The 13,440-nt window shown below is 40.0% G+C and overlaps 1 protein-coding gene across 1 annotated transcript in view; it reads left to right on the top strand.

Annotated features, from left to right (window-relative positions):
• The window catches only part of npm1a (nucleophosmin 1a), a 5,554-nt gene extending 759 nt beyond the window's left edge, over positions 1–4,795 (top strand). Inside the window, exons 2-9 of the mRNA XM_010766366.1 lie at positions 1,225–1,344; positions 1,471–1,564; positions 1,714–1,832; positions 1,915–1,958; positions 2,237–2,348; positions 2,501–2,611; positions 2,734–2,808; positions 3,620–4,795. Of these exons, the coding sequence (XP_010764668.1) occupies positions 1,225–1,344; positions 1,471–1,564; positions 1,714–1,832; positions 1,915–1,958; positions 2,237–2,348; positions 2,501–2,611; positions 2,734–2,808; positions 3,620–3,670 (726 nt within the window). The 3' untranslated portion in view covers positions 3,671–4,795. The remainder of the gene's footprint in view (positions 1–1,224; positions 1,345–1,470; positions 1,565–1,713; positions 1,833–1,914; positions 1,959–2,236; positions 2,349–2,500; positions 2,612–2,733; positions 2,809–3,619) is intronic.
• The last annotated feature ends 8,645 nt before the right edge of the window (positions 4,796–13,440 follow it).

Here is a 13,440-nt window from a genome sequence, read left to right as displayed (position 1 = left end):
GCTTCAGAGGCCATAACAGACTTTTTGTTGATTTACCAACAAGTTGATTTAACAAACTAATCAATTTCAGTCCAACTCTCTTCAATAACCTTGGCTAAAACAATAAACAGTTCAACATAAAGTGCCAGTTGCACCCAACAACCCGTAATAAATAGTAATAAAGTGTTACCATTTATTAAATAAAATAATATTCTTTCAATATCCTGATGAAAAGAAAATCTCTCCTGTTGCATAGGCCACTGTTTGATCAACGCGAAATTGGGTGTGGGTCCTGAAATTCCCGAGTTGGGCTAACGTCCACGCTAAGCTTCTACGCTAGCCTATATGTTTGCATTGAGTGAATACTTGAGGCTTGATGTGCTGCGGTATATGCGAATTCCTTTTGCATAATTTGCAAAACAACTGTTGCTCTTATCGACTTCTTCCCTCCGTCCGTTTTTTATAAAACCAAAATGTCCCATCCACGGGGCCCAACCAAAGGCGGTCTCATCAGCTCTCGTTCACGTTTGACATATTGTTCACTGGTGGTTTGTTAGTTGCTGTAAAGTAATGAACGTTAGTTGGTGCTCCCAGTATAACGGACCCCTGAAACCTCATCCCCATGAGAAACGGTTCCGTCGGTGGCAAAAATAAGTGCGATTAAAATGCGTTAATTTTTGTGTAATTAATTAATCTTAATTAACGCGTTAAAGTCCCGGCCCTAATATAATATATATATTAATATATATAAAATATATATATATAATATATAAAATAGAAATGGCTGGCTCAATGAACAGGGTGTTAGAAAATGTTGTTTACTCGACATTCCCTTGTGCCTCGATGTGTCCCGAGAAGCTGAATGTGGATCACACCAATAGAATAAAATCGGTCACATTTTTATTTCAAGTTCAAATCTAATGGCAATCATCATCCTGTCTTTTACTGAACCCCTTTCAGTTGCATTCCTGTCACTCGTCAAATATTCGAAATAATCACAACAATAATTACACACAAGCTTAATGAATGCAATTTGAGTCTTAACTAAATACCCCTATAACAAAGTCAAGCATGAGCTTTTCTCCCTTACCGTAGTTTTTTTTTTTAAGGGTCCAAACATTTCAGTTTGCATTTTGTCTTTGTTAGTATCCAAATTAAACTTAAGTATGTATGTAGATTATTTTTGTTGAATAATCTTAAAACCCTGGAGGTTAACAGTCTTCTGCTGCCCCCCCCCCCTCTCAGGCCTGTGTGGACCCCGGCACCGCAGACGAGCTGCACATGGTGGAGGTGGAAGGACAGGACATGGAGGGTCAGAAAATCAAGGCAGTGCTGGTCTCCCTGAGGCCCTCCACCCTGCCAAGTGTAAGTAAACACAAACCGATACATGAACACACTTCTTTGTCTCATTTAAACGCCCTACTCCGGTTAGATAATGCTGCGTTACCAACACCCGCTCAGAAAAGAATTAACACAGCGTTTTTGTTGCAGGTGTGTCTCGGTGGTTTCACTATCACCCCCCCGGCTACTTTCCGTCTGAAGGCAGGTTCCGGTCCAATCCACATCAGTGGACAACACCTCGTCAGTGAGTGTTTCTTACAAGAGTATAAGGATGTGTTAACTGTTAGATGTCAATGTGGGAGGGCTTTTAAATAATTCACTTGTTGTTAAAGTCTGAGTAAGCACGTTTCTCAGTGTTGGTAGTGCATTCTAACACTTCTAAATTCCTCTTAGTGATGGAGGCCGACCAGTCGTTTGATGAAGACGATGAGGAGGAGGAAGAGGAGGAGGAAGAAGAAGTTGTCACGGCGTCAAAGAAGCGACCCGCTTCCTCCCCTGCCGCCAAGTCTCATGTTTGTTTTTGCACCTGTCACTGTTTTCATCTTGTAATCTCTTAATTCCCTTCAAGTGACTAACTCTTTACCTCCTCCACAGAAAAAAATGAAAATTGAGATGGAGGATGAAGACGAGGATGACGAGTGAGTACCAAGTCCCACAACATTTAGACTTGATATTTTCTAATAAAAGTAATTGTGAGGTTTATTAACAACAGTGGAGGAAATGATTGATTAATAAATAAGAATAGTTTAAATGTTTGCATTTGATCAAAGATAGTAATGGTGATTTTAAGATCAAACAGCTGACATTGCATTTAAAGATGTATTCATTCTAAATGCATACGTTACAGTAATACATTTTTCTGAGATTTGGATGGTTCATTTTCTCTGACTTTTTATTGATCTGTTTTATTTTTTAGGGATGATGAGGATGAGAGCGAGGAAGAAGAGTCACCTGTTAAGGCCAAGGTGACACCGTCCAAACAACAGAACGGCAAGAGCTCAAAGCCAAGCACTCCTGCTAAAAAACAGGTAATTATCTCCTTTTCAGACTTTATATCTGTTTCAATGTTTTGAGATGTAGTCACTGTATTATTTAAAACTTGGTGAAGTTGCCATATCCAGTGTAATTTCTCCAAATGATTGTATCATTCCTAATATCTAAATGTGCTGTTCCTTTTTAGGATAAGACCCCCAAAGGTAAAGGGGAGAGGACGCCTAAAACCCCAACAACTCCCAAAACCACCCCAACCATCCCTGAGCTGAAGAGCAAGATGATGGAGTCCGTGAAGAAGGTGTGTGTCCTTGGAAAAGCTTTGAATTCAACTGGTCTTTTATAATTATCATTATCCTCTTAACTTGGGAGAAACATGGTGTCAATATTGAAATGTGCTCATTTGTTGTTTCCGGTCCACAGGGAGTCAAATTACCCAATGTCCAGGCCAAGTTTGAGAATTTTGTGAAGAACGGTCTTAATGTCGCCGACACCAAGGTACAGTACAAGTTTACCTTTTTTGTTCTAAAGTATCTTTGATCAGTGAAGTTTTTTTGTATCATTCTTAATTTGAGTTGACTTGCTGATGTTGATACATTTGCGAAAGTCTTGTTAACGCAAACCATTTTGGTTGTGCTAATGCTTTCATTCCAAAATATTCCTACTTGACGTCAGACTGAAACAGTTAAACTTTTTCAAAATACTCATGTGTGCGTGCATTTGTTGTGGTTCTTCTGAACGTGCGGTCAATCAGGTAGTCTACACGCCATGTAAAAAAAACACCTGATAACAGAACAAGAAGCCAACAAGATTATCTTTTTATTTTCTTCATAGAATTGTTGTACAGTATTATTTGCATAGCTTCCGCTGCCACCTGGTGGAGATCCAGTACACTACAATGCAGTCAAACTGACCTATATACTGTAACACTGCTCTGCTGAAGCAAAACAACAACCAGGCTGTTGTTACCAACAAGCAAACCTGACTGGGGCATCACTTGACATTAATACAAAATGTTTGTGGTGACTTGATAGTTCTCAGCATAGGAGCATCTTTCAAAATACAAAACATTTTGCATCCCGTTTTTAAATTGCTTTTTAAAAAAAATTATTGTACTGGTTTTTAAATGCTCCAATTTTGTTGCTTTAATACCAATTTGAGACCTCCCACTGGGGAGCTTAAAGTCAACTTTATGACTCGTTAATTTATAGAAGTCAATAAAAAAAGGTCTAAGGTTCTCTCTGTAACTAAACATTTGTAATGTCTGCGTCCGGTCACTGTATTAACCTTCAGCTTTGTATTTCTTCAGATCATTTCCGACCTGTGGAAGTGGAGGCAGACGGTGAAGGATACTAAATAAGTCTCAGTATTTTTATCGTCTCTTTTTATGTTTATACCCATCGCTCCCCTCAAACCTTCTGAAACCAAACTCAGTGCCTCACACTTGTCGTTACTTCTCTATGTGGTCCAGCTGTAGAGTAATGTGGATGCTGACGGTATATTATGATGGTGCATTGTCTTTACATCACACACAAATTTGCATCTTTGTAAATGTGTAAATAAAATCCTCGCGAGGTTGTTGGCACCTGAGTATGGAGGATACTTTCATTAGGTTTTTTATATTTACAGTCGAGTCATTTGGTCTAATGCAGGAAATACAAACGTGCATCCAATCATAAACCGCATACCAATAACAACCAAGCTGCTCAATACAATTATTATTCAAAAGCCAATCAAACTTCAGTAGATGTCGGCCACCATTGGTCAGATTTGTTAAAGCTGTTAATATTTCTAGTAAAGCCCAACATGAACATGTAAAAGTAGCACCTTTTGAAATGCTTTGAATGTTATGCTAATGTGAGATTACAACGCTCAAGATCCCTTAACAAACTGTTAGCTTAACCTTTTATCAGAATTCAAATGTTGTTGTTTTTAATGAATGTTTTACCGTCCATAACATCAAACATTGCTATTAAGCAGCAACCCGCGCTAATGAAGCATCGTAGATGTATCGCTAGTGGAGATGAGTGTTTCTGTTCTTTGCTGCTGCGACTGCTAGGTTGAGAGCTCGCTCTGAGTGACTGAATTGAAGTGAAGGAATTTACTGGATTCTTCTTTTAAAATCAAGTTGATTAAAACCCTCCAAACAAGGATGATTTTACTAAATATTCTAAGACTTAATCACCTGTATTCAAGTTTAAAAAGTCCCCGAAGTTCCGTACTCATGTGGTCGGTTAAAGTATTATTATAAATGTTGATGCATGAGGCCTGTTAGCGTAGTGAGTCATTCCATGTTCTAAAGAAGCAAGTGTATGTTTGTTAGAATGAAAATATGCTGTGAGTTGGACTGAGTGTTGATGGATTGAAAATAATGTGTTTCCACTGTTCCAATTCTCTGCCATCAGAATCCCTATTTGAAGATAAATACAGGTTTATGATTTTCTTTGTGGCAATGTTCTTCCTAATAAAATTTAAAGCAAAACAACTTTCGTGTTTCTTTGAATATGCAATGAATTATGCATTAGTCTTTTAAGTTTCAACACAACCATATTGTGATGTTTAGAAATGGCTTATTACTTTTAAGTATCCAAAGCTACCCCAAATCAATACAGCATTGTTTACTACACTGGAAATGTACACACCTTTCTATTCAGGGTTGCTGCAGGTTTCGCCAACTCAAATTTAAGACTTTTTAAGACCACTTTGAATAGAATTTAAGACCTATTTCACGGCAATGAAGGAAAATTGTTATGAAAGAAGAAATACGTCCCATAATTACTTACAAAGTAAATGTATTCATGTTCAACATAAAAACAATGCCTGAACATAACAGCATAACAGTACACAAAACTGTGTCCTCACACACACATCTAGAGTATGTGTGTGTGTTAGGGCTGTGCAATTAATCGTATTTTAAATCGCAATTACGATTTTGGCCTGCCACAATTACGAAAACAACATCGAAAAAAACGATTATTTTGCTTCGCGAGGTTGTGACAGTGCACTACAACATATTTGATCTAATTAATTTTAGTCTAATTTATTTATCATATTTATATATTTTTAGTAGCTTGTGGAAGTGCGCTCCAAAATATTTGTTGATCTTGTTTATTGGTATTTATTATTTTGATATTATTTATTTAAATGTATCATTTATTTTTGTATTGGTTTTTCCGTTTAATTATACGTTCACAGGGTAATCAACAGTTAAAAAGATACTGTTAAAATTATTATTTGTTTTAAAGTTCAATAAATGGATGTTTTCAAAGTCAATGAATAATCGTATTTAATAATCACGATATTAATTATTGACCAACATAATCGTGATTATTGCCATAATCGAACAGCCCTAGTGTGTGTGTGAGAGAGAGAGAGAGAGAGAGAGAGAGAGAGAGAGCGAGAGATAGAGAGAGATAAACTATATTCAGAGCTCTGCTGCCTTGGCTACACTATTTCATCGTTGCTGTTGTATGATTGGTGTTTAACTACGGTATTTAGCGTCTACAGCACCTCCGCTTTTAGAGTTGACGTTGTAGACCCAAACGTCGCCCGGAGGTTCCCCCGGACCGTTAATCGATCACTCGCACTCGGTCAACGTCGTCGAGNGGGCAGGTAAACATAAAAAGTGCTGATTCTGTGTCTGTTACTTTAGATGAAAATAGGGAGCCACTCCCCACGCCCCTCTGAGAGATATTTAGTTAAAAAGAACACTTTTTAACTAAATATCTCTCAGAGGGGCGTGGGGAGTGGCTCCCTATTTTCATCTAAAGTAACAGACACAGAATCAGCACTTTTTATGTTTACCTGCCCACTGGATCTGGGGGTACTGGTTCCCCCATGGCAGCAGGATGAAGAAGCCACAGAAGATAACGGCCAGGCCAGCGAGCAGCACGGGACGATCTCCGACCCTGAGGAAGAAAACTCTCTCTGGATTAATTCTGAAATATAATATATATACAGTATATTTCTGTCTGACACTCAGGTGGGGGGTGGCGTACCTCCGAGAGGCCGCTTTCACCGCCACAAACACCAGGATGGACTCGACGCCGATGCCGCAGATGATGATGCCGTTGTACAGCACGGCCTCTCTCCCGGTCCACGAGAACATATCCATGGAGAGGGGGGTGGCGATCCTGGACACACACACACTCTCAGGTTTAAAATACTGGTTGACAGGAACAGGATAATATATTCGGTTTATGTCCTTCTTACGTCTCGAACACGGCGAAGATGAACATGACGATGAAGAAGAGGACATTGGAGGTCACGACGGCCAACTGATCAAGGCTCTCCTCACTTTCCTCACTGAGCTCATCTCTGTCTACAGGAAGGAAAACAATATTTGAGTTTCCTGTCCTTTCAAAATAAAACTCTGTTTACAGGAGCATACAAACCTTCTGATGTGTAGTTGATGGCTCGGATCTGTCTTCCATGGTCATCGACACGGTGCTCTCTGTGTGTAGCGAGAAACACAAAGAGTAAGACTCCAACATACACACACACACACACACACGGAGCTGAACACACACAAACCTGAGAAGTACCAGCACCAGCAGCACGTTGACGAGGCCGAACGCAGCCGCCAGCAGAGCGGGGGCTGTGTACATGTTGATCTGCAGGGAGAGAATCTGCACGGTCACCCCACCCTCCCCCAGGAAGGAGAGACCCGCCTGCAGGGCTGACAAACAAACACACACACACACACGATGCAGGAGTTAAAGGTCTCCTGTTATACTATTTTTAGGCATATCGGTCTCGGATATATAAAAATATATAAAAAACATGTCTGTGAAGTGTTTTGCTCAAAATACCACCCATCTAGCCATGCATCATACCCCTCTATTTCAGCCCTGTTAGAGAGGTGCTGGTTCTGGGTCCGTAGCTTTAAAAAAAAAAATTGGAGGGGGGGAGCTTATGCTGGAGAATTCTACCCAGATACTCAGTTAAATCCTGCTGTGATTAACCGACATATCATGTTCAAAACCACATCAAGGATTATTTCTGAAACAGTTTGGAGCTCAAATGCCTTTTCTCTTGCGGGTTTACCACAAGGTGAGTACCTTTTTATTTCCTGCTTTTTTACACAAACTCTCTCCAGTACAGGTTAGCTCTGAGTTTGAGCGGTGCTTGCTAATGTAAACAAAGACCATATTACTTCCAAAACACGTTGCGCATTGTTTCTGAAGGCGACGTTTCTGATAGGGCCGTGGGTGTAAAGCCAGCCCACATTTCCGATATTACGTCAGCAAATATGGACCAGCTCCGTTGTAGCCCCGTTTTTTAGATTTGGGTGCGGAGGAAAAGAGAGAGGGTTTTGTTTTCTGACACTTTGTGAGTTCCCTGACACACCGGGGACACATTTATGTATAAGAGACATCGAAAAGTGCATTTTGTATGATAGGAGACCTTTAAACAACATGCATTGATTACTTGTAGGCTGCACCAACAGTGTACAGCTTTGTTCCCAACGCTGACATTTACACATCTGTGTTTAAAGCCTGTGTGTGTGTCACATAGAGAGGCTGCAGTAACATTATTAGCCACCGCTGAGGAGTGTTAAACCTTAAAGACAGATGGTTTAATGTAGGAGCTCAGATACTTCCTCTACTGGCTTGGTTGACATCAATTGAAGACTGTGATGAAGAGTACCTGGTCCCAGGATGAATCCCAGGGCCTGGCAGGCGCTCATGTTGGCCATGGCTGAGGTGCGCTCCTTCAGGGACGTAGCTCCAGCCACATAAGACCTCGCCACTGCCACGTTACCTACACCACGATACAGAGAGAGGTCACATGACTGCAGCATATGAAGACTCACTGCAGGACGGAGTAACACTCACCTGCTCCGAAGCCCACCAGCACCCGGGACACCAAGACGTGCAGCTTGTTGTGGGAGGGGGGCAGGTAGGCGTAGGCATAGTAGATGTTGGCGAACAGGTTGATGAGGATGGAGCAGACCAGCGGCTCCCTGCGGGGGCGGTGATTGGACCAGAGGCCGAAGAGAGGCGAGGCCAACATCTGCCCCAGACTGTAGGCTGCCACCACCCAGCCCAGGAAGCTGGCAGTGGTACTGCCATCCACCTTAAATATTAAACATTAAATATTAAATATATCCTAAATCTAAAGTCCTCTGCGCAACTTTTCTTACTCCCTGTTTACAATAAAGGAAAATATCTTCTCACCGTCTGAAGATAAGGCCACAGAGATGTGATGACGATGGTGAAACCTGAAAGCATTTCGAGACACACATCCTCATAATTTTACACTAAGCACAGGATAAATGTTTTTATATTCACAGTGACAGGATAGTTTTAATATTATTATTTTTTAATTATGTGTAGCTGGTTCGGTGGTTCCTCACCCACACTGCTGAGGAACATGGTGAAGTACATGACTCTGATGGACCTCCAGCGAGGCTTGTAGTCTTCATCCTGATAGTCATCATACCTATGCAGGGGAGAGACAGGACAGTGTTATAGCACAGCTCAGTAGCGTAGGCAGACATTTACTTTAGGGCAGGCCTGTATAAAATAGGGTGGGCCAGCTTTTACCAGGGGGAAAAATGACTTTAAAAAGGTAGGCCTGGCCTATAATAATATATAATAATGCCCATTGCCAAGCATCGTTGTGGCATTCCCTGCGAATAATGGTCGAAGACTTGACTGATGATATGAATTTATTGAAATCTCCAATATCAACGTAAGAGCTATAAAGACAAAAAAATAACAAATACATTTAGGCTCCATCCGTATTAGAATCACTTTAGCATACTACAAAAAGTTAACTGTAAACAGACAGTAAAGCTACAAAACAGTATATAAACGAATTAGCACACAACCTACATTTTTATATTACAGTTAATACCAACCTTGTGCCTCTTCGGGGGGTTCTAAACTTAAACATAAACTTTATCCTTTACTTTCTCCGTGTTTATATGTAGTTTAATCTCCGCTCCTTTTCACCGTCACTTGTTTCCATAGCAACAACAACTTCCTGTCNGATTAAAAATGCGATTAATTGCGATTAATTAATTACAAAGCCTGTAATTAATTAGATTAATTTTTTTAATCGCGTCCCGGCCCTAATATATATATATATATATATATCTATCTCAGTGTACTCACCATTCTTAAATCAAGCTGATGCTCAAATTCATCTTCCTCCGGGTTGAACACCATATCCTTTCCTGCTTCCAGCACACAGCCTAAAGACAAAATTTACAAAAAGGATATCAGTCATTAGCATTACAAATAAAAAGTGGGGGAAGTGACTTCACTGGGGTGTAAAGGGTTATATTTCAAATGAACACAAGAGGGAGCCACACAGATTAAACTGAATGTGACTTTTTCCACATGGCCAGACACGAGGAATCACCACTAGATTAGGGGCTATTACTCTAAAACAATTCAATTAAACTGTATGGTTCAATTTAAGATATATTGTAATGTACTTGTCAAGTACATGTATAGCTTTCGAATAAATACATACATCTAAACACAATGTGGACTTTTGTTTCGTCTAAAACACCATTTCAACGTTATAATCCATTCCTTACCGATTTATTACTCATTCATATATGATATTACACGTGTCGACACAAGGCACTAGATTTGACTTGTCATTTTTGGATATCTTTCTTAAATGATATTCCAATCAAAGTAAAATACATTAGCATCAGAGATTTCCAACACATACATCCAATCATTTCTAAATATAATCCCACGAGGAGGAAAGGTCTGCTCGGGTGATGCGACAGAGTGCCACATATTTCAAAAGTAACTAGACATTGTAACAAGATAAAGGATCTACTTTAGCTATTGGTCGGAGGAAGCTAGCAGGCACCGCATGATATCAAACCACGTTAACTTTTATTTCCCACGACAAGCTCAACAGTCATCTAAAAAATCAGCTTAAACGGTCCACTTAAGATACACAACATGTAATAAATACTGCCCTGTAGTTTTAATGTCTAGAGAGGAAATAAATTAATGGAATATCAAACGTTGTTCGCGAAACAAGGGCGCCGCCATGTTGTTGTATAGTCCAACACGTGTGTGCTAAGTAGCCTGCTCTGAAGCCATGCTGTTCACCTCATTCAACCTCCTGAGACCAACTCACAACCATTGACACCGCGAGACATTGTGCTCAACATACTGTTAATATGACAGTAGGTAGAGTATCTGCTTTTAATAAAGGTTAATATGCAGTTAAAATGCTTCATTTAATCTATTTCACAAAAAAGAAGCCTAGCATAAGGATGACCCGTTGTGTTAAAACACCTTAAAGTCACATGGTGAAAGACATGCAGAGGGTAATTCTCACCGTAAAGAAAGGTCTGTGGGGCCATTTGTTCTTCGTCCATTCCGATCATTTTTAGTATAAAACACTGAGACTACTGCTTGCCTGCGGTGTGAAGAACGACTAACTACTGCTGCTGGAGAGAGCGCTAACTAACGTGGTCGGTTCGCCGCCTCCTGCTTCTTCTTCTCTGACCCTATACGACATGGAGAAAATACACAGCGCCACCCAGTGGACCACTATAGGTAGGACTCAGCCCACAGCCGTTAGATATGGAAAGATGTGTTTCAAAAGTCTGTTCTTTTCATGGATGTTCTGGTTCTTCTTCTTCTTCTTCTTCTTCTTCTTCTTCTTCTTCTTCTTCTTCTTCTTCTTCTTCTTCTTCTTCTGATTTTGATTTTATGGCGGTTGAAAAACTTCAAAAGCCTGTTAAGGAGGTGGGAGAAGTACTCAGATAGCCTATTGTACTTAGTGGTGGAAAGTAACCAAGTAGATTTACTCAAGTAATGCACTTAAGTACTATTTTGAGGGACTTGTACTTTACTTGAGTATATTCCTTTTTTTGTGCATACTTTGTACTTCTATTCCACTATAATTCAGAGGTAAATTGTGCACTTACTTCACTACATTAATGTAATACCTTTAGTTACTTTGCAGAAGTGGATTAAAAAGCGAAATTTAAACAACACTTCATTTAGACTTTAGATACATCTGGAGTAAAATTCGCAAGCCCTGCAGTATACACATTAATTATAACTAGCTTCACCTTTACCAGCTTTGATAACAATTTAATTCAATCAATGATTGCATTAAATTGTGATTGCCAATCATTATAATCAAGACATATCACCTGCTCAGACATCACCCGCTCCTCTGCCCGTCAACAGCACCTCTTCCTCAGCTGCTGCTCGCAGCACCTGTCGGCCTCTGATGTGGAGGTTTACCTGCTGGTGCTGCTACTAACGTGTATATTTTATGGTTAAAATATGTATTTTTGTCACAAATGTTTCAATACAGACGTGTAACCTTCACCAGAGAAAAATATATACTGGCAGTTGAAATGTGTACCATATGATTGGGTGCCATTCCAACTTGTGGGCACCAAGATATATGGATGCCAACAGGGAAAGGACAGGTGTACTCGGCAAAAGGAGAAGTACCATGCACAAAAAGAGAAACAATCGGTATATTTATGAATTGACATGCATTAACAACTTTAAATAATTGGTAAAGGAAAATTAAACAACTATTCGTAATATGACATGCATTCTATGACACATAACAATGTGACACATAACAACATAGGAATCAGCATTATGTAAATACATAAGTCGTTTAAACTTGAGAGGAATAGGAAACAAAATTCAATGGCCTCTTCTGAGACAAAATAAAGGGGGATATCCTTCCTTTGTTCACCTACAGAACCCAACCAGCTCACGGTCATGACCTGGCACCAAATTCTTCCTGTTTACTTATTTTAACAGGGGATGGTATATCTGCAAAAACAAATAGACACAAACAGTACAGATGCAGGGGTGACTTGTTGCTACAGTTATATGAGCAGGACCTACACATATTTTAAAGAAGATAAAAGAAAAAACCATTGAAAAAATGACGTTCTCCACGTTATGGAGAGGAGACCATGAAAATGTCTACATAAATTAATATTGTATTTCTATACACCTTTTTTCTCTTAGCTTGAAGACCATGTCTTCAATGCAAGACGCCATCTTGTACAAAATACGAAGAAGATGGATTGGCCTGCCCAGATAACTGTCAGTCAGGTCATGAAATGTCCTGGTTTCAAGGTACAGCACAAGCACAGCACAAGTGCGTTCAATGCTATAATTGCTCTCGTGTCATGATCCCAATTGCCATGTCATTTTTATGTTCCCCAGATTGCAGAGAACAGTAAAGCAAAGAGGAGGGAGCTCTCCGCAGCACTAAAGGCTGTAGTTGCAGCTGATCCTTCATCAGTTTAAGTAGTCATGGAATACCACACATGCTTCACCCCAGAAAGTGACCATCAAAACCATCCAACTGTTGGAGAGGTAACCATGCAACGTCTATTCCTTTAGCTGCTGTAAGAAACAAGATGCGAGGTACAATTTGTGCTGTACAAAGAGGAATTTTTTTAGACAGCTTTAAACATCTATAATTACCCTGTTCAACGTCATGTACAGGTAGCTGAACTGCGTGAACCGATGGATTCCAGAGTTGAACAACAAATAGTGAAGCTCACCTTGGCTAGTGCCAGAAAGCTCAGTGAGATTAGACGTCACCTGTTCAATTTTGTAAATGACGAGCTGTTCCGGGGGGAGCAGCCACCTCCACGAACACGTCGAAGGTTTTACCCCACAGACAAGGATATCAGGAATATCTTATCAAGAACGAAGGAGGGAATACGTGAACCCAAAAATGACCAGGTCAATCTGCAGGTAATACACTGAGAGTAGAATAGTATTAATATTATTCTAGCCATGCACATTTTTGTGGGTGGTTAATGCACAACTTACAGAGTTTGTGACTTCACCAAGCATGGTCAGTTTTTTACATGATACATTGTCCTCTGAATGCAGGTGTAAGTAAGCAAAAAAGTAGCAGTATTTGGTTCATATGCAGGGTATGACCATTTTTCAAAATGCAACTAAAACTTCAAAACTGTTTTTGCCCTGATATGACAACAAATGTTCTTACATGGTGCAGGTAATATATCTCTTATATTTGATCCAGGTTCAAAGGTGCTTCTCTGCGACTTCCATAGGGACAAAGCTTGGGTTGAATGGTGCAGGGGAGAAAGATCAGTGGAGTCGAGCAACGCACAAGACAGTCTCC

Source organism: Notothenia coriiceps, unplaced genomic scaffold (assembly GCF_000735185.1).
Source record: "Notothenia coriiceps isolate Sejong01 unplaced genomic scaffold, NC01 NC01_scaffold00003306, whole genome shotgun sequence".
NCBI lineage: Eukaryota > Metazoa > Chordata > Actinopteri > Perciformes > Nototheniidae > Notothenia > Notothenia coriiceps.
This window is presented reverse-complemented; position numbering and strand designations above follow the sequence as displayed.